Genomic DNA, 21,153 nt, shown 5'->3' on the forward strand with positions numbered 1-21,153 from the left:
GGGTGCATGTTGGAGTTTCTGTCTAGAATCAGTGGGGCAGTTTGCACTGGAATGCATGGAGAATGCGGTAAAGGAAGCCCTCTGACCTGTTATGCAGCAGCAGCAGCTCAGTAGCCTTAGATATGGTATATTCTCTTTAGATGATAGCTCAGATATAGAGCTGCTTTCTGGAAGGTGTCCCCAGCTCCCTATCACCAGCTTACTAGTGCAGGTGAATGGATCCAGATTTTGAGAGTTAAGAGAGAAAAGAATTTACAAAAGACAAAGGATGATTTGAGGTATGTATGTATTTATGAGATTTTATATATATATATATATACACACACACATATATAATGTCCCCTGCTGGAGTGCATATAGTATGTGCACTTGTATGCGTGCGTGCAAGTGCACAAATAAGGAACATGTGATCTATGTATCATTCCTCCTCCCCTTGTCCCCCACAGGCCTCCTTGAGTCATAGTTCTTCCTTCCCACAGAATTGTCTCACTTGGCCTATAAGGTAGTACTGAGGATCCTTTCTTCTTCTTAAGGCTACAGGAAGTTGAAACAGTAGGTGCCAAGAGGTATAGCCCATGGTTAGAGTTCCACAGTGACTCAGCTACAGTCATTCTTGAAAGCAGGCTCCAGAAGGATGTTCATTCTTCTACAAGCCTTATCATGAGATGATGGAGGAAGGGCTACCCACTGCTCCCAAGGGGCACTCTGATGCTCAGAAGCTGCCAGGTGCTGCCTGGTGCTTGCCCCAATACACTTGCCTACTCTGCTTGTCTTCAGCTATTTCAATAACACACTTGTCCTTAGAGGCTCTTCAGATGTTCCTTCTGTGTGGCTCAGAAAGAATCAAGAGAGCTGTTGTGAACATAACCTTGCTGTCCTGTCCATCAACCCACCCAAAATGCTTCTCAGGAGATTCTAGCCAGCTTTTGATGTCCTAAAAGTTTCTCACTCAAGCCAAGTTGCCCTACTCTTGGAAGGCAGCTATGCCCACCACTATACCACCAATGCCCTTACCCTATTCTTAAACAATAACTTTGTCCATTCCCATTTTCCATTCTTTGACTAATGAAATGTTTTCCCTGGTGAGGGCAGTGAATTGGATAGGGATCTGGGGGTCTTGGGTACCATCAGGAAGTGAGATGGTGTTGAGAAATAAGATGTGCCCAAAGGGAATATGCATGGGCTTTCTGACAAATTTAATATCAAATGGAGATGGGAAATGCATCAAAGGGCATGGAAAGATTTTGAATCTTGGACAAAGGTGCTGCACACATTTTCTTAGTGGTGCTTTAAACATATTTCCCATGTATTTTTGTTGTTATTGTTCCTTTCTGATAATAGAGAGTAGGTAAATGTTTGTAAGAGATGGCATAGAATCTGTATGTTCTCCATAGGGCTAAAGAAATAGCACTGTCTGTCTGGGCTTCCCTTGTCACCTATAAATGTGGAACAATGACCGCTTCAGCCATTTTGGGAAATCATATGAATGAAATGGTTTTAATTTATGCACAGTGAGATTATGCTATTAAGAACACAAAAATTTATAATCTCATTATGTCCAGCAAACTCATCTTTCATTTCCTTTTGTATCTCTTACTAGTTTCACAGAAAAGCACATTATGGGGCTTGAGTCTCACCTTCTTTGCTCCTACACCACCTGGTGGCCACTTTGTGAATGGCATACTACACTTAAAGGGTGGCAGACAGAAAGGAATTCTGAAAAACTTACTTGGAAAATTTACAAGAAAATGATTGGTTAATTTCCACCACCTTTGTTCCTAAATACATTGCATTGCTAGTCAAAAGCTCTCAGTAAGATGGTTTTGATCAAGAAAACATTAAATAAAAAATATAGAAAAATGAAGGAACAAAAAGAGACAATCAAATTTGGAAAATTAAGAAAGAGAAGAAGTAAAACAGGATAGCAACTATTATTATAGAAAGATGGCAGGTGACTGATAATCTACTTTCAGTATCTCCAATCAGGTGTCAAGAAGGAAACGCACAGCTTCGGTTAGGACATCAGGAAAAATATTGGCAGACAGAAACTACTAGAAATCAAAATCGTTGATTATTAAATTTCCAAAAGCGGGTTAAAAATACAGAGAAATCTCAAACTGAACCCAGCATGGAGGCACCTCTACAGGCACAGATACAGCCTCGAGAATGAGATGAAAGTCCTGAGTCTTCTGTGTTTTCTATTTTCTTTTTCCATTTAAGAGTTTTTTTTATCCCCTGGCATAACTCACACAACAGACACATTGACAGAAAACTGCAAGTCTGCCATCATGAAAACACAAGCAATGGAGCTGTGCCCAATGCAAAACAACATCCGGAAGTGATCACTGGAGGAGATCACTCTAGCTCCACAGTAATGCAGTAGCTCCATGAAAATAATAGCTAAGTAGCTGGGCTGAACTCCCTGATGGGTAACAGAGTAAGGCACAGCAGTAATTCCCCATGTTCCTACTGAAGCAAGCAAAAGCCTGCCAATCATTTCCATAATCCACCTCAACACTGGGAGGTTGGCCCACACTGACCCAGTGAGTCTGAGTGAGTGCAAGCAGAAGAGAAATTCAGCTAAGGCAGAGAGCGACACATGCATATGCATGAAAAGCAGTAGCTGATCAGAAGGGCACCTCTTGGCCTGGGACAATCTCAAACAGAGTGGTAGGGAAGTTTCTCCTCCCTAAAACAGTAGCATTAGAGACTTCCCAGTAATGTGTCTTATGCTGGGGTTCCATCAGGTCATGTTGCCTATGTTGCTTTGGATCTGGCTTACTTCACTTAATCTAATTTTTTCCAGGTCTTTCCATTTCCTTGTGAATGGGGCAATGTCATTTTTTCTGATGGAAGCATAGAATTCCATCGTGTATATATACCATATTTTCTTGATGCATTCATCCACTGAGGGGTATATGCCACAGAATTGATAAAAATAAGGGAAGGAATGGGTCAAAGGGGAGTGAGGGAAGATGTTGAACTGAAGACACATACACAGATCAAGATGCATTGTATGCATAAACTGCTTTGTTCAATGGAAAATAGTAAATACATCACCTAAAAATTAAGAACAGTGAGGGGAGGGTTGGGTTGGGAAGGGTGAGTGAGAATATCAAAAGGGATGACATTGGTCAAGAGGCTCTATATTCCTAAACCACTTTGTTCAGTGGCAACTCCTGTGGACAACTACTTAAAGGTAATAAAAATAGGATCAAAGTACATTGAATGCATGAAGAAAAATTAAATAATGAAATCCATTAAGTTGAGTGATTTCAAATAGAATAATTGAAAACTATTAAAGCATGATATGTATACAAATAATCTCAGCTACACAGGTGGCAGAGATCAGGAACATGAGGTCCAAGACTTGCCTGGTTAGTTCTAGGCCTTGAGATAGGGAGGCCCTATCTCAACAAACAAGCTAGGCAAAAGGTCCATATTTATAAATCCAGCTATGTGGGAAGATGTAAATAGGAGGGTCATGGCCTGAGGCCAATACTGAGCAAAAACATTAGCAAGTTTAAGGCCCAAAGTTGAAACCCTATACCACCAAAGTGCTTGTTTTTTTCCCCAGTGCTAGGGATAGAACCCATGCTTTGTCACTGAGCTACATCTCTAGTCATAAAGCAATTTTTAAAAATAAAAGGCAAGTTATTTGCATGATGTGTATTTGCCTGTCGCTGTCTATTCTTAGGCCACAGTTTTTGCCTTAAAGAGTCAAAGCTGGAAAATCTTGCCCTATAATCTGGTTTCTTCCTATTCTCTTAGAATCTGATTGTAGCAGGGAGTAAAACATGCAGGGCTAACAGAAACTTGTGTCCCTGCTCCTGTTCTCACTGCAGGGAGAGCCAGGCCTGCAATCTCCACTTCCTGGTCATGAGCATATGTCAGTTCTCATCAGCCAGATGGGTCAGCTGGCAGCTGACACCCTTGACAGTTGGTTAATCGGCAGCAGAGCTTAGCATTCGACTGTGTAATTGGGTTATTCTGTTATCTAGATTGAGGATTAACACTTCTAATGATTTGATGAAGAAAATCCCCCTTGACGAGCTCTTGATTTATCAAGAAGCCACTAGGATCTCACACACTTAGCAATTCATAGAAGTGTCTATGTTAATTTAAACCAGATAGACCCAGAGCCTATTCTTCTACCTGGCTTCAAGAGACTAAAGCAGCAATAACAACCCCCAGGCCTACCTGCATGCCCAAGTTCTGGCATGGATCTGAACACTGGTGGAACCCAGACCCCATTGTATCCCTCATCTCCTGGAAACAATAGCTTCTCTTCCTTTACACTCCCCAACTCCAACCCACCTATTTCCCACACAAGAGCAAGAAATGATTCTGCAAAGACTCTCAGGTAGCTTTTCACTGAAAAGATAATGGAAGACCTTTGCTGCCTCAGCCTGCAAGATTCTGGCCAGCTTATCTTGCTGCCTGTTCAGCAGAACACCTGCCCTTCTCCCAGCCTCGGAAAGATACTCCCTTCCCCTACCCTTCTTTTTCCTTTCCTTTCCTCCTTTCCCTTTCCCCAGAGCAACCATCTTGCATCACCTGCCACTTCCTTCTATCATTGGATGTCATATGCCTGGGAGACCCATCAGCACTGGGCAAATCCAGGTATCTTTCCAGGTATTTCTCCACCCCACTTCCACCCTGACTGACGATGCCATGCCAAGAATCTGGACGTTATTAGCCTAAGCACCTCTCCGGGAGGCCCAGCTCCTCTGCCCTCTTTACTTTCCCTCATCCCAAACTGGGTTCTGATTGCTATTCTCTCTGAAGATACTTGTTTCTTTTCTTCAGGGCTTTATTTATGTGTTCTATCATCCACAACCATTTATTATCTTCCAGTTACTATGCATTTATTGAGCTGGGAAGGAAGGAAGAAGCAACGTAGACCAGACCCCTATCTTTGTGGAATATATATCCTAGAGATATGGAAAGGCTCAACTGGTTGCTGGTTGTTCAGCAAGAAGCAGGCTGAGAACAGACCGTTGTAGTTACTGTTGAGGAGGTTATTAGATTTGTGGAATCCATAGAAGAGAGTTCCAATGGAGAGTTTGGGCTAAGTCTGATGGGTGGGTCCAAGGAACAGTCAGTACAGATCAGGCGGAATTCCCAGAGACTTCAGTGCAGACAGAAGGAAAGAATGGAATAGCACTGAGGGTGGAAAGCATTGTCTAGACAGAAGTTTGCTTTGGGGTATTTGTGTCACTGTTGTCTTTTTCTTTTGTCGGAATGTGGAAGGTGTAACAGCACAGAAATAATCTAGTAGAGAAGTGAAATTAGACCAAAGCAATGGAGACGAGTGTGTGTGAGGGAGAGAAGAAACAAGACGTAGAATCAAAGCAGGGTCACCATAAACTAGGAGCATAGAGAGCTGGTCTTTAGCAAGGGGAGAGAAGTTGGAATTCCACTCACAGAGCCTAGTAGTGAGTAGACATGGCGGTAGGAGTAACAGGAATATGGATCCCTGATCATGAGACACTTAAGTCATTATGGCACAATGGGGATGTTGTAAAGGAAATAGGAAGAGCATTAGTCCTCTTCTGTCTCCCGATTCCCTTTTGTAAGTCATCACATAGCTTTGCAAAGAGGTCAAATGTACTCCAATAAAACTACAGGGAACTTTGTGTCATCTCGTGAGTCAGATCTCCCAAGAGCCTACAAAAATAAGATTTCTGTTTGGTACATCATTAAAACTTTACCCAAATATTGACTTAGATGTCACACCACTTGGATGCATTAATGGAGACGAAAAAAATCAGATTATTTGAATTTCTAGTCATATAATAAGTATGATAATAAGATGATAAAGCTGTGTAAAATGTAAGATTGGAGACCTAGCAACATGGGGGCTTCTGGGGATGCTCGCAGTTTACTTACCTGAAATGGACTTAGAGATGCTCCTCGAAATGTGAGGAGGAGCTAGAAGACTGCATCTCCTCAGAGGTGCCTGAACGAGACTGGATAAGTATTAGAGTATGAGGTAACGGACAGGAGGAACAGACAAGGAAAGTAAGCTTGAAATAGAAGGGCTAAGAGGAGTACAGTAGGGTGAGATCCATTGATGGCCTAGGAGGTGAGATCCTGGGTTCCTGAACACATGTCCAAATGAAGGGTGTAAGGGGGTTAAGAGGAGAAAATCAGAAGGGTAGAAGCAGTCATAGAAAACAAATTATGGCTGACACACTTTGTGTCACTCTCTGTGGAAAGCATTAATTTAAAATAAAATGACAAAAAGAGAGTGTTCACAGCCATTAAAAAATTGAGTTGTTGACTTAGGTTTTATCTTTGCTTGGGAATGAGAGAAGCAGTCCAAGTAGAACATGGGCAAAGCTGAGTTGTTGTTTTTAAATCCTCAATGTGATGCCCATTGATTTCTGCAAAAGTTAAAGGAAATTAAGTACTGGTGCCATTGTAAGTATGAATGCAGAAGTCCGCATTTCAAAATGAAGCTAGAATGTATGAAATGAGAATATAGAAATTTCTGGTTTATAACAAAACGAATATGTTAAGGAGAAAATGAAAGCATGTTTAACAAACACCAAGCAGGACAAGGGATCCTGGTCAAGGAGTCTTGCTCGGGCCAAAGGCTCCAGGATGCAAGATAAAGGGCAAACAGCTGTTCAGATGTCAGGCTCTTATTTTCCTATTATTCATTTCCTACCCTCAATTCTGGAGACAAAAACACTAGTGATACCTCTGTGAACCTTAAATAAATATCAGTGGGGTTTATAAAGAAGGGTATTTTTCATTGTTTAACATACTATCCTGTTCAGATTTTGTCTTCCTCATTCATATTGCCATTGAACACTTGATAATTTTTTGCCACTATGTTTTTCAAATGTTTACTATATTCTGACTATTTACCAGACTGCTCTACGAAGTATTCCATGAGATACAGACATGAACAAGTCATCAGTGAAATATATTCATTCATTCACATGACATATTTATGTTATATAAACTCACATAATTTGCTTGATATATATGTTAAAATGCATAGTGCATTCTCTGTGTTTGGTACTCTTCTATGTATTTTATATTAGAGATGTAGCAGACAACAAAACAGTCTTTGACTTTATGGAATGTACAGTTAAATGACATATATTTACAGTATATTGGCATGATCACACAATGATATAAAGATATATATTTGTACACACAGTCACTCACAAAGACATAGTAAAGTATAAGAAGAGAACTGTGATGTTTCCAAATAAACAACACAGTGATTAGGAATGAAGGATGTGGAAGGGCAGATACCAGTCAAATTTGGCTTTAAGAAGGCACAGAAGGAAGTAGGGTAGGGAGTCTCCTGGCTTGAACCAAGCATGGGGTTAGCAAAGCCTGGGTCATATATGGGGAAGCATGGAGAGGCAGATGCAGATTTGGTTAGCATCCTGGGATAGTTTGGAAAGATGTGGAAGATTGGGAGGCAAAGTTAATTAATTGGCAGTCACATTATGGAAGGCTTGGGATAACTTTTTTTTTTATTTTTTAAAATTTGTATTGTAAAGGTGATATACAGAGGAGTTACCATTACATGAGTAAGGTCATGAGTACATTTCTTTTTGAACAGTGTTATCCCCTCCCTCATTTTCACCCATTTCTTCTCCCCACTCCCCTCATCCCTCAAGTTGTAAAGTTCAGTTCCAACATAGTAAGACTCATAATCTACAATTAACCACCAGAAACTGGAAGTGGAGCCGTCGCTCAAAGTGGTAGAGTGGCAGCCTTGAGCAAAATTGCTGGGGGACAGCACCTAGGCCCAGAGTTCAAGCCCCACAACAGATACACACACACACACACACACACACACACACACACACACACACACACACACACACTTAAAAGAAATTAGGGTTTTTCTCATTTTTTTCTTTTTTATTGTCAAAGTGATGTACAGAGAGGTTACAGTTTCATACGTTAGGCATTGGATACATTTCTTGTACTGTTTGTTACCTCCTCCCTCATTCCCCTCTCCCTCCCTCTTTCCCTCTCCCCCCATGAGTTGTTCAGTTGGTTTACACCAAGCAGTTTTGCAAGTATTGCTTTTGTAGTCATTTGTCGTTTTACCCTGTGTGTCTCGATTTTGGTGTTCCCTTTCACTTTCCTAGTTCTAATACCAGTATACACAGTTTCCAATGTACTCAGATAAGATACAGTGATAGTGCAGGTACAACCACAGGAAGGGGATACAAGAGGATCATCAACAATAGAAGCTACGTTTCACATGGGATGTTGAAAGTAATTACAACAGTGATATAACACTCGTTTCCATAACATGGAGTTAATTTCACTTAGCATTATCTTATGCATTCATGGGGAATAGCTATTAGGCTCTTGTGATCCTATGCTGTGACTAGCTAATGGAACTGGTAGCAATGGAAGAGTTTGTGAAATAGATATAAATAAATAAATAAATAAATAAATAAACCAGAAGAGTGTGTAGGGCAAAATATCAGTGTTATCTGAACTTTCTATACATGATAGGTAAAAGAAGACCTTAAAGATGACAGAGGTCAACTGGATCTTCATGGCTTTCTAATCCCTTGAGACTGCCTTCATTTCACTTTTTAGCCTGTCTCATTTATTTGCAGTCCTATCTAGATGCCCCGCTTTTACAGATCTGTCCATGATTAGAAGGTCATTTGGAGCCAGTGGCCTGTGCCTTGTCATTTCAGCTCCTTAGGAGGCTGAGATGGAAGAATCATGGTGCAAGAGCCTCTGTCTGAAAAAAAATCTAAAAGCAAAAAGTGCTGGGCATAGCTTTAGTAGAGCACTGCCTAGCAAATTCTAGGTGCATCAATACCACAAAAAAGGAAACTAAACAACTAATTTTGAATCAGCTGGGCCTCCCATCCTATGACACAGGTGCCTTGCAGGTGAACTTAGGAAAAAGGGAGTGGGGGTTGGCTGGGGCTTAAGTGACCACCAATCTATATTTGCATCGAGAGAAACTCCAACAAAATTAGTTATTCAGCACAGTTATCTGAGAACCAGAAAACTGTAAGTGCAGACAAAAAAAGCAGAACATTTGTTCCACTCAACTCTTGCACTTTTAACCTAACAGCATGAAGTCACTGACCCCTGAAGGGCAGCGCATTTATGGAAAAGATGCATGCAGTGGGAGCCTTTGGAGCCCATAGACTTAAGTTTCAGTAAATCTAAGAGAGAGATCCATGGAGGGAAAATAGGCAGCTCAGTCCTGACAGGGCTTTCTGAAAATGGGCCATGAAATATCAAATAGTTAGACTTTGTCTCTGAAAGGATTTTACTACAGATTTAAAAGATGAACATGATTGGTACTGTTGGCATGAAGAAGCAAATGAATTCCTGACCATGAAGTGATTTGTAAGTTCTAAAAATGAATGAAAGTGATTTGTAAGTTCTAAAAATGAATGAAAGTTCTAGCAGAGGATCACAATAACTCAAAAGCTATGTACATATGACCTTAGAAAATGATGCTAATCAAAATGAACTATAGATATGGAAACAAGAGGGTTTTTTTTCCAATTTTTTTCTAGTGTACTGTATAGAGTTGCTTTGTTATTGTTTTGTTTTGTTTTTCATTTTCCCACTTTGGCTTATCCTCTGTTGTCACCACTTTTGATTTTGATACCCCGTGTCCTCTATATATGTTTATCAGACTTGGAGATGGGAAGAATAATCACAGAAATGGTGATACAAAGGACAAAGTGTGAACCAATGCAACAGTGATACTCACAAGACACTGTGTTGGAAACGAACTTTACAAGTTTTGCGGGGAGGGGAGCCAGGGGAAAGGAAAGTGGGAGAAAATGAGGGAGGGTTATCACTGTTTGAAAAGAAATGCATTCATTTACCTTATTTATGTAACTATAAATCCTCTGTATATCACCTTTACTATAAAAAGTGAATGGAGGGCTGGGGATATAGCCTAGTGGCAAGAGTGCCTGCCTCGGATACACGAGGCCCTAGGTTCGATTCCCCAGCACCACATATACAGAAAACGGCCAGAAGCGGCGCTGTGGCTCAAGTGGCAGAGTGCTAGCCTTGAGCGGGAAGAAGCCAGGGACAGTGCTCAGGCCCTGAGTCCAAGGCCCAGGACTGGCCAAAAAAAAAGTGAATGGAAATGTGTTCGTATTTTTTATTTCATTTTCATGCATTTTATTGTTACTATAAAGGTGATTTAAATTTTTGTAAGATATAATCCCTCCTGGTTTTGTTTCTGCAACATTTCCATTAGAGGAGCCACATCACATTTAAAGATCCCTTCTGGTGTTCAAATTGCTTCTCAAACTCTCTGAGCTTGAACATTAAGGGCTTAGCATTGATTTCTTCCCCATTGCCACTACCTATTGAAAGACAATGCCTGTCATTTTTGTTATTATTTGAAAGTCACTCTTCCTATTTTTCATCTTCAGTCAATGACGACTGAGTCTGTTCTTAGTGGTTTTGAAGTACTGAGAACAATGCAGATGACTTTGACTTTCTCCAGGCCCTCAGTGCCTCAATGGTCTTTAAAGTCCAACTATTTGGTGTCTTCATGGCTCATTTCCTTACGCCCTGTCAGGACTGCACTGGAAAGATAGACAACTTCCTGCTACAGATCACTCTAGTGCCCAGAATTACCTTTACAACCCCTCTCTCTCAGAAGAAATGCCTGCTTAGCCTTGCCCTGCGGCATTTGGCCCATCCACTGCCAGTCCACTTTTCAGAAGAAAATTAAGATAGTACAGGAAAAGGGCTGAATCTGTTCCCTTGTGTCTCAGGGATTCCAAGGTTGTCAAAGGGTCATTTATGAAGAAAAGCACCCTGAAATGAAAGGTGGCAGGAGAGACAAGCCACACAGTGGGGACAAATCTGAAGGTCAAGTAGAGGCAGATGTTTGAGAAGCTGAGTTGGCTTGGTGGCTGGCCAGACGGCGATACAAAGACAACCATGTGGTTGGGATCTGGATGAAAAGCTGGAGAAGAATACTTGTCAGTCAGTCTAATTATACAGTTTAGTCTATGTCCTTAAGCTTTATGTGTTTGTTCTAACTACCTTCACTAGTTAAAAAATCAGAAATGAAGAGGTTGAAACAGTGAACTCATTGATTGTGTATCTGACCATTCTGTGAGATCTACTGTTTGAAATCTTTACCTTAGTGGCTAAGGTCCTGGGCATGCCAACCCACAAAGACTTGTTCATAGCTCATGTTTGTCTTGGAACCATGGAGATACTGGAAGAAAAGGAAAATACTCATAGAGGAAAAAAATGTGATAAGAGTAATTACATAAACTTGCTCTCCCCCTGAACCCCCAGCCCCCAGCTAAAAGGTATTTGGATCATGGTTAACTATTCCCAGAGTCCTTTATCATTGAAATAGCTGAAAGAACTATATAAATAGCTGAGAACCAATGCAACAGAGAAAATTCTACCATGCATGCAGTTGCATAAGGCCCTAGAGAGCAACAACATGAAATGCCTTGTAAGTACATTTTCTAATTTCCAGCATGAGTGATTATATTCTTACAGTCAACATTGCAAAGAAAAACTCACCTCTTCTTGATCTCTTTGAAGGAAACACAAAAGCAATTTTATTGGTAATTCTCTGTACGTTAGAACATCTGAATGAAAAGTCTTAGCCACAGAAACTAATAACTAATTTCTTAAAGGTCAAGAGATTTGGAGATTACATAGATACTGATATTTCAATGTCACATCTTGCAAAGTTGATCTGCAAATTACCAGTAAAGGCAAATTTCAGATATACTTTGTACATGGTATCAACTTGAATATACTAGCAAAATAGTCTTTTTAAAAATGTGTTAGTAGGGCTGGGAATATGGCTTAGCGGTAGAGTGCTCACCTTGCATGCATGAGGCCCTGGGTTTGATTCCTCAGCACCACATAAACAGAAAAGGCCGGAAGTGGAGCTGTGGCTCAAGTGGTAGAGTGCTAGCCTTGAGCAAAAAGAAGCCAGGAACAGTGCTCAGGCCCTGAGTTCAAGCCCAAGGACTGGCAAAAAAAAATGTGTTAGTAAAATGGTAACCCCTCTGTACCTTTATAACAATAAAATATTTAATAAAATATGTTAGCCTAAATTAATTGTAAGTTATCTGGTCTTGCCTTCTGCATGTCAACTATCTCCTGGGCTGACTTCACCATGTTATGTTAGGACAGTTGCTATTTCCTTTGGCTTGGAGGATGTGTCTCATCTCTTATTGTTGCAATTGCATGGGGGGTATTGCATGAGATGCTGTGAGGTTCAGGGAGATGGACAGTTCCTGTTAATTCTCACTGACCTGGCCAGTGCACTTGCACCTGGTAAGCCTTAAATACACCACAGAGTAAACCATGGGATGTGGGAAAGGGTAGGTTGCTGCACTTTTCTCCCCTAGCTTGCTTGCTCCCATCTCCAATTCTCTTATTTATTCTCTAGTGCCTGAAATTCCTTCAGTAGAAAAGGCAGGCCACACAGAGAGGAAAGGATGAACTAGAAATAATTACATTCATACTTGTTCTATTTCAAAATAAATTATAAGTAATTGACACATTATCTTTTATTCTCAGGCACAGCAAAAGAATCTGAAGGAAATGAAATAAAGAAGATGTTAGTTTCTAGAGGGGTGGTAGATGAGCAGTGGTTAGCATCAGGTCAACCATGTGATTGGGGTTTGGAGAAAGAGTTGTAATAGAAAGAATGCCCAGTAGTTATTGTTTGTTTGTTTTGTTTTTTTGCCAGTCCTGGGCCTTGGACTCAGGGCCTGAGCACTGTCCCTGGCTTCTTTTTGCTCAAGGCTAGTACTCTACCACTTGAGCCACAGCGCCACTTCTGGCCTTTTCAATATATGTGGTGCTGAGGAATCGAACCCAGGGCTTCATGTATACGAGGCAAGCACTTTGCCACCAGGCCATATTCCCAGGCCTGTCCAGTAGTTAGAAGTAAAGAGGAAGATTCAGAAAAGAAGACTAAGGACCTGAATTATGTCCGCCTTTGCATTTTGACCCAGAATGGCCCTGCAGTGTGTGCAGATTAAGTACACAGTTGGGTTTCCTAATATTTAGCCCAGTGATTGAAAGTTGAAGCCACATAAGAAATATCCTTGAATGAACCATAATGCTTATCCTTCCGAATAGCTAGCATGTTCCAGTCAACTACACCGAGCCTTCATCTCCCAAAATACATGCCCCACTTGTACCTTGTGGGCATGAGAGAAACTTAAAAACTTATAGATAACCTGAAGATGGCCATGATGTCCCTAGAGCTTTAGGCTCTGGACGCTGGGTTCATTTGAGGCTAAGAAAAAAGTGCATTGACATTTGCTCCTCTTTCAGATGGTAACTTCCATCCTTGTGATCTTCCTAACTCTGTCTCTGGCCCTGATGGTGAGTAAGGTGGGAAGAGCCCAATCTGTCTGGTCCTCTTTAAATAGAAGTATTTCAGTAGTGATGATCAAGGGTGACATCCCTGTACATTTTTTTTTTTTTTGGCCAGTCCTGGGCCTTGGACTCAGGGCCTGAGCACTGTCCCTGGCTTCTTCCCGCTCAAGGCTAGCACTCTGCCACTTGAGCCACAGCGCCGCTTCTGGCCGTTTTCTGTATATGTGGTGCTGGGGAATCGAACCTAGGGCCTCGTGTATCCGAGGCAGGCACTCTTGCCACTAGGCTATATCCCCAGCCCTCCCTGTACATTTTTATGACTACTGCTTATACCTGCAATGAATGGACAAAGTAGAGGGCTGGACTGTCAACTTTTTCACTGTTGCTTGATTCTCCAGAACACCAATGACAGTCATCCTCTGGATGGGTCTGATGGGACTCAAATCATCCATGTTGACACTTCCAGAGGTATAGTCAACATCCGAGACAACAATGCACTTAGTGAATGGGATGGAATCTTGGACTACAAGAATGTAAGATGTGCAACATATTGGTAACACTTCCAAAGAAAGCCTTTTCTGGTCCAAAACATGGCTTACTCCTTCTCCAGAGAGAAGTGGAGATTGTCTGCATTCGCCTTTAGTAAGCGTAGGTACTTGATAGCAATGCTGGTAAGGGACCAGCTTTTCTACAACTGTAGTAACTTCCTTTTGAACCAGACCCTGTACTTCTTGTGAGGTGTTGACTTCCCATAACCACCAAAGGCCTTGGCACTAAGAAGGCCTTCAGAGAACCCTATTTCCTACCACTGGGAGGTAGCATAGAAGTTGTTTTGGGTTGAGATTTTAATGTTTGTTTCTTTTAAAAGAAGTCTTTTTTAATCTTAACAAATCTATCTAGAACTTGTCCCCCTGCTTAAGTAGTAAGACATAGCTGATAGATGCAGGATCAGGAAGAGAATACCTGTGCCTCAGGCTAGCTCGCTGATAGAAATGTGCCATAATCATAAAGATATCATGCCTTTGGTTCTTCACTTGCCAATCTGAGAAACAGCACCAATACCTACCTTCCCTGCCCAACAGGACTCTGAAGGATGAAATTAAATAAAAGCCCACACCCTCTCTCTACTCCAGGTGTCCCGGGCTATACAGCTCCCCCCACCACACTAGCCCATTCTTTTTAGTCCACAGAGGAACAGACACCTCATACACAGTCATCTTTTCCACTCCTGCCTCTTCCTGTCTTGTTCTTTTCCTTAATCACCTCCCTTCCTCTTCACTAGCCTACTCAGGATTCCTCAATAAAATGTCCCCAGAATGCTCCAAGAGATTTCCAAGTCTGTTATTAAGCCAACAAAACACTCCACAGTGGGCCACAAGGTGGCAGAAGGCAGAACGTGCTGGAGAGGCTTCCCTGCAGGCAGGGGCTTGTTCAGGATCTGTGCTAGAATCTAAGTCCAGCCAGCCTGACCTAGGGATCTTTACAGACCTCTGTAACTTAGTGCATTCCCAAGCAGATAGCATTTCATCTCACTCTCTCCTCAGGACAACGCTGGGCTGGGGAAGGGGGACTAGGAGGAGTGAACCCTCTCCAGAAAGAGTAGCAGGAGATTGTGCCACAAGGGCCCAGGAAGCAGCAGGACACAGTATGCCCTGCCAGTCCATACGCTGACCTTGGCTCTGGAGTCCAGGGCAGCACAGAGCCATGGCGCTCTGCATTACAGTCAGAAGAGCAGTGCGATATCACATGCGGACAGGGGTGACTGCATACACCACATGTTTCTGCTGTGTTGCTTTAAGAATCTCTTGGCCGCTAAGCTGTTTAGCAAGATGGCCTGTGTGCTGGCAAAGATGGACCAAGCCTTCTTCCCAAGTTTGAACCACATCATCAAGGCCCTGGGCAAGAAGGTAAAGTGATGTCAGCTCACTCTGCCCCCTCCTGCTGTGGTCCCTTCCTTCTCTGGGGTTTCCCAACTCAGTCAACTTCCTATAACATAGTGGGAGGGGGAACTCTGTGTGTGTGTGTGTGTGTGTGTGTGTGTGTGTGTGTGTGTGTGCTGATAGTGGGGCTTGAACTTGGGGCATTCCTTGGCTTTCTCACTTATGGCTCATGTTTTATCACTTGACTCAGGCCTCCAACTTTAGCTTTTTGCTGGTTATTTGGAAATAAATCTCCCAGATTTGTCTTTGAACGGGCTTTGAACTTCAATCTTCAAATCTCAGGCTCCTAAGTAGCTAGGATTATAGGTAGTAGCCACGGGTACCAGAATAATGCTTATTCTTAATACCCATGAAATAAAAAGGACTCAAAAATATTAAAAATACAATTCAAGTCACCTAAAAATAAAGTAGCTTATCAACATATGTCGTTGTGCCAGTACTAGGACTTGAACTCAAAGTCTGGGCACTGTCCCTTAGCCTTTTCACTCAAGGCTAACACTCTACCACTTAAGCCACAGCTCTACTTTGATTTTTTGGTGGTTCACTGGAGGTAAAAGTCCCATGGACTTGGTGGCTTTGAATCAGGATCCTCAGATCTCAACCTCCTGAGTAGCTAGAATTCTAGGAGGGAGCTACTGGCTCCAGCACTTGTCAAATAATTTTAAGAGAGCCGTCAAGAGTGTTCCATTCATCTCACTTAACAAAAATAGCATAAATTTACCAAATAATTTGAAACTGTTTTATACAATCATCAGCAATGTGGCAGCATTAAAAGGCGAAAAGAAGGGGCTGGGGATATAGCCTAGTGGCAAGAGTGCCTGCCTCGGATACACGAGGCCCTAGGTTTGATTCCCCAGCACCACATATACAGAAAACGGCCAGAAGCGGCGCTGTGGCTCAAGTGGCGGAGTGCTAGCCTTGAGCGGGAAGAAGCCAGGGACAGTGCTCAGGCCCTGAGTTCAAGGCCCAGGACTGGCCAAAAAAAAAAAAAAAAAAGGCGTAAAGAAGGTAAGAAACGTCCTGTGAACACACAAGCCCACAGATTTTTCTAGAGTAATATCTCCCTCTGGTGGTGAGATAGGATATTGTGTTTAGAGACAGGACATTGTCACCATTTACTGCTGAGCCAGCCCCAGCAATCCATTTCTTCCTCCTCTCCAAACATCTCTCCGAGCTGTCTCAGTGTTTGTTATGGATCTGTTCCAGGCTTCCAGTCATTACCCAGCCACCCATGGCCTGGCCTACACTGTTCTACCCAACAGAGTGAAGAATTTAGCCCAGTATGGAACGCCTATCAAGGATTTGTGCAGAGCAGTCCCTGCCTACTTTGTTCAGCCGCAAAAAGAAGGTTTGCTAACAACTTAACTAGAAACCTAAGTCCACAGGCAAGTCAAAACATGAGGTGTGATTTTTAGGTCATTGGCAAGTTGCAATGAGGCTCTAGTCTTATTCATGCTTAGTGGCATACAAATAAGGTACCTTGGGTTGTATTCTCCTGACTGACAGAGGTGACTTTTTGACATGGGGGCTCCTTGAGGGCAGAATGAGCTTATCTCATTCTGGTCGAGGTCAGTCATCTCATCTGAAGGACTGGACAGTGTGTGGATAGTCCCTGCCTGAGCATCCCGGTGCCCAGCACCCCATCATTCCTCAGACTGGGCTGGGGACATGGGTCCTCAGTCTTCCTCTTTCTCAATTATTTTGAACTTGGAAGATGGGACCCTGTAGTTGTGTACTACACTGGGAATGAGACAGGAACATCTTGGCTGGCACTTGTGCTGGGGATGCGACGAGGGACTAGCCTACAAAGTTATCAGGTTAGGCCAAGATCTGTCTACTGTCCTGATCTAGTCAGTAATATCTCTCTATTCATATGTTACCAATCATTTATTTAAACCTTCATACAAACCCCAAGAAACTCAGCTTCTTGGTAACAGGAAAGCCAAGGAGAAAATCAGGAAGAACTAAAAGGGACAGAGGATAAAGGAAGATAATTGAAAACCAATCATCATCAACCCATCACTACAGGAGTCAGAAGGAGGGGATCTTCCATTTCTGACCATGGTTTCTTGCTAGTAGATGTCCTGAGTACCACATCCAGTGATGCAATAATAGATGCATCCTAGGCCATCAAGGTCTATAAATGACTGTTTTTTTATGAAATGCTTCTCTTTGTTCCTAAAGGTACTGCCTTGGCAATGGATCCTAACTCCTGTTTTGAGGTCCAGCTTTTGTCTTTTATGGGAATATCCATCTGTGGTGAGATTTCTGGACTCTGAGCCTCTTAGTCAACCATATGAAGAGTAGACTTGCCTGGCTGGGCTACTGACTGAGCTGGAGTAGATGTCCAGGAACCTGACCTGCCTCCTGACCATGAGAAGCTGCTCACCTCAGACCTCTCCCTTCTGCCTTTCCAACCCAATGCTTGCTTCTGTAGTCTGGAAAAACTGGATGGCCTTTCTCCCTCCAAGAGAGAGCAATAAACCTTCATCCATCATTGGTGTCACAGTTTCTCCCTGCCCTCCCTGTCCTCTCTCAGCACAGACAGCCATGTGCACCCCAGAAACAACACACACACAGCATGGCACAAATGAGAAGATATCTCCCCTAGTATGTCTCCTTTTTAAGAGTTTATTGAGGCCATCCCTTGGGGAATCTCCTGAGAACTTTGACAATAAGTAGATAAACCACTGAAGACATTACTCAGAGGACAGACTTGACTGTCCAGGCTAAGGCTGCCACTTCGTCTTCCCAGAACTGAGGCTGAGATTCCCAGGAAGTCCTTTCCCTGGGTTGACCCAGTTTGAAGGTTTCAAAAACCTGCCAGTTAAAACTGATGATACCCTAGTAATTGTCCTTGTTGCAAATTAATCAAGGGCCTGCGTGTTTAGTCCTCATTCTTTATCTGTTCCCCTTCCCGTTTATGGGCAAAGTCTGGTTCCCTTCCCTACTTCTTCCACCCTGTGTAGTTACTTTGTGTCTCTGTGATCAAAATACCTGAAAAAACAATGTAAAGAGAGGAAGGGTTTATTCTGGCTTCTGGTTTCAGAGGGTTCAGTCTATGGTCACTTGGCTTCATGTGCTAAATAGAGCATCCTGGCTGTGGAAAGTTCCTCACCTCGTGGTGGACAGGAAGCGGGGGCCAGAAAAGATACCAGTGACCCAGTTCCTCCAGCTAGACACTACCTCCTAGAGTTTCATAGCCACCTAAAATCAGTGTCACCAGCTGGGGGCCAAGTAGTCAATGCATGAACTCGTCAGAGATGTTTTATATCCAATCTGTTGTCACCCCTCACCTCTTCAAAACTCCCACGGCTTACCAGCCTCAAAGAAGAAGTAGCTGGCCCTGAGCTAGCTCATCTGCCCCATATAGGGCTTCCCAGTGTCTATTTTTCTGCATACTACATCTTATTACTTTTCCAAGGTATTAGGTGCAAGGCTGTTTAACCTGCTTTGAACATATTCCTTGTTTGTGTTCTGCCTCACCCTTGAAATGCAGATCACCCACCCCCACAGATTAGCCTGTGTCCCAGGGGTTAGTCTTGGATAGCCTGTCTTTGTCCTCTGTCAGTGTAGGAAGTGCTTGGTACACAAGCAGTCCCTCTGCCATCCACAACGAGGGTCTTCCAGGCTGGCTCCAGATACAAGACTTCATGGGCTACCACAATCACCAGTTGTGTGTCTGTGTTTCTTAGGATTGCTATAGATGGGACAGACCTTCTTTCTATTCAATTGTCTTTCAAATGTTATAAATGTATCAGTCCTTTTACTGAGGTGTATAACACAGAATGAAGATGTTAAGAACACAGCTCTGTGACTTTTATATAAACATCTATTCCCATGGAGCCATCACTCAAATGAAGATAAAGATAAGCTGAGAAAGTTCCTGGGTGCCACCCGCAGGCAAAACCCTAGCTACACTCCTCAGCTCCAAGGAATGGAGGAAGGAGTTCGGAACATGTGAGGTTCTCTCCACAAAGATCAAACACAGGATTCTTGAGGTGGAATCACCTTCTGACGATGGGGACTAGATTCCTTCACTGTAGTGATAAGTTTGGACCAACAGGAAAACAGAAGCTAGCAAAGGTAATTTTTTTTAAAGGACAAGGTAGTTAGCTGGGGGCAAGGCATCGTGTGACAGGGGACTGCACCATTAAAGGCAGTGACAGGTAAATTCTCTTGAGTCCCTTCTCAAGGGACCTTCCCTTATACGGGCTACAGAATAAGTGGAAAGAACCCACTTTGAACCCAAGGACTCTTTTCCTACTACTTAAACTCATGCTGAGGAATAGGCTTACCATCTTGAATGGAGATGGGCCTCACTACTCCAAATAACTCTGTTTTTCTGCTTCTGTGGTGAGTCCTTCATGCCAGCATTGCTGAAGCCTCAGGTATTTCTTGTGAGGTGAGAGATCTCTGGACATTTGTGTCTAGCTGGTAGAAGGAGCAGCATGCCAACCAGAGCTAGACAGGAGGCATCAAGTAACACTCAGTCCTTCTAAGACTGACCACAGTCATGAATTTCTGAATGAAGGACAGGAATGTGGAGATGCTGGGATTGGCAGAGGCCATAGGACTGAGAGGAATGGAGGTAGCCAATGCACAGTGGGTCCTAAGGCATGTGTGCTCACTGAGTTAGCTCTGGCCTTATACAGACACAGCTCTATAAGAAATGCTTTATAGGAAATAAAAACCCTGTTCACCAGCCTCACCCGGATTCCTACAAAACCACCCTTGGCAGACTCCTCCTTGACAGAACTCATCTCTCAAGCCAGCTTAGCAACACAACCAGCTCTTCTAGCAGCTCAGATGGGTTGCTGACAATCCATGGCAAGGCCTGAGCATCCAGTGAGCTGACATAATTGATACTTACTTTCCTCAACCTTTAAGAAAGGTCTGATGACAAGAGAGGTGGAGGCCTGGCCTCTTGTGGCCCCCATTTGGACATGGTCCTTTTAGGCACCTGTCTGATATATTTTCCTTAACATTCTTATGAGTATTCAACCTAAACAGCAGCATGGATGAGTTAACTGATTGAGAAGGGGAAAAAAAGGTAGCCCAAACCTCTGTTTCCAAAATGGAACAAATATTATAAAATACTATTAAAATCAATAAGGATAACACATCTCTAAGCATTAAATGTTGAAGGACGTTGCTAGTCTTAACACCCCTACTGTTCTGCACCTCAGCTCCACCACCCTGACCAAAATAGTCAGAAGGTGACTCACGTGAGACAATGGGGTCTTTCCTAGAGACATTTTAGGTTAAACTGAACTTGAAATTAGATCCTTTCCGTCTAGTGATGAAGTGGGAGATGGAGGACACCTTGGCATTGACAGGTGGGTTGGCACTTGCCTCTTAGGCAAGACCCAATGTAAGATGCTGAGACGGACGGGCAGACAGGAAAGCTAAGATGAGGGAAAATAGAGCTGGCCACCATCAAGTGTCTGGTTCCAGCTACATAAAGCAGAACATCCCTTTTCATTTGTGGCTACTTACATGGGGCAGTAAACCCTCCTCTGCCTCAGCAAATTGGATTTGGGTTTCAACACTTGCAAGCAACAAGGTCCCAGTTACAATATGTTATCATTTGCTTGTCACTTAATTATACATTATTTATGGTTGCTATAAAATGTTTTTCTATAAATGCCTAATTTTTCCCACTACTTTGGGGGGAAAGGAAATAGAGAATGGAACTGAAGGCCTCAGCTACCTTGGCAAGTATTCTACCACTCAAATAATTCCTCCAGTGCTTTTTGCTTTTCCTTTGTCTTTGCCCAAGCTGACTTCAGACCATGATCTTCCAACCGCTCCCACCCCAAACCAGTAGCCAATATGAAAGGTGTGAACC

At 42.7% G+C, this 21,153-nt stretch overlaps 1 protein-coding gene across 1 annotated transcript; it reads left to right on the forward strand.

Annotated features, from left to right (window-relative positions):
- The first annotated feature begins 11,422 nt into the window (after window positions 1-11,422).
- Window positions 11,423-17,581, forward strand: LOC125356024 (gastrokine-3-like). Its single transcript, XM_048352245.1, has 6 exons — window positions 11,423-11,467; window positions 13,318-13,368; window positions 13,761-13,895; window positions 15,162-15,269; window positions 16,509-16,650; window positions 17,487-17,581. The coding sequence occupies exons 1-6, from the start codon at window positions 11,423-11,425 to the stop codon at window positions 17,579-17,581; spliced, it is 576 nt and encodes a 191-aa protein (XP_048208202.1).
- The last annotated feature ends 3,572 nt before the right edge of the window (window positions 17,582-21,153 follow it).

This window comes from Perognathus longimembris, chromosome 8 (assembly GCF_023159225.1).
Source record: "Perognathus longimembris pacificus isolate PPM17 chromosome 8, ASM2315922v1, whole genome shotgun sequence".
Lineage (NCBI taxonomy): Eukaryota > Metazoa > Chordata > Mammalia > Rodentia > Heteromyidae > Perognathus > Perognathus longimembris.

Excerpts from the sequence above, each read along its gene's own strand:
- LOC125356024 (XM_048352245.1), top strand. The coding sequence starts at position 11,423 with ATGCAGTTGCATAAGGCCCTAGAGAGCAACAACATGAAATGCCTT. Across the intron at positions 13,369-13,760 it reads CTCTGTCTCTGGCCCTGATG|AACACCAATGACAGTCATCC; the intron begins GTGAGTAAGGTG and ends TTGATTCTCCAG. Across the intron at positions 16,651-17,486 it reads TGTTCAGCCGCAAAAAGAAG|GTACTGCCTTGGCAATGGAT; the intron begins GTTTGCTAACAA and ends TTGTTCCTAAAG.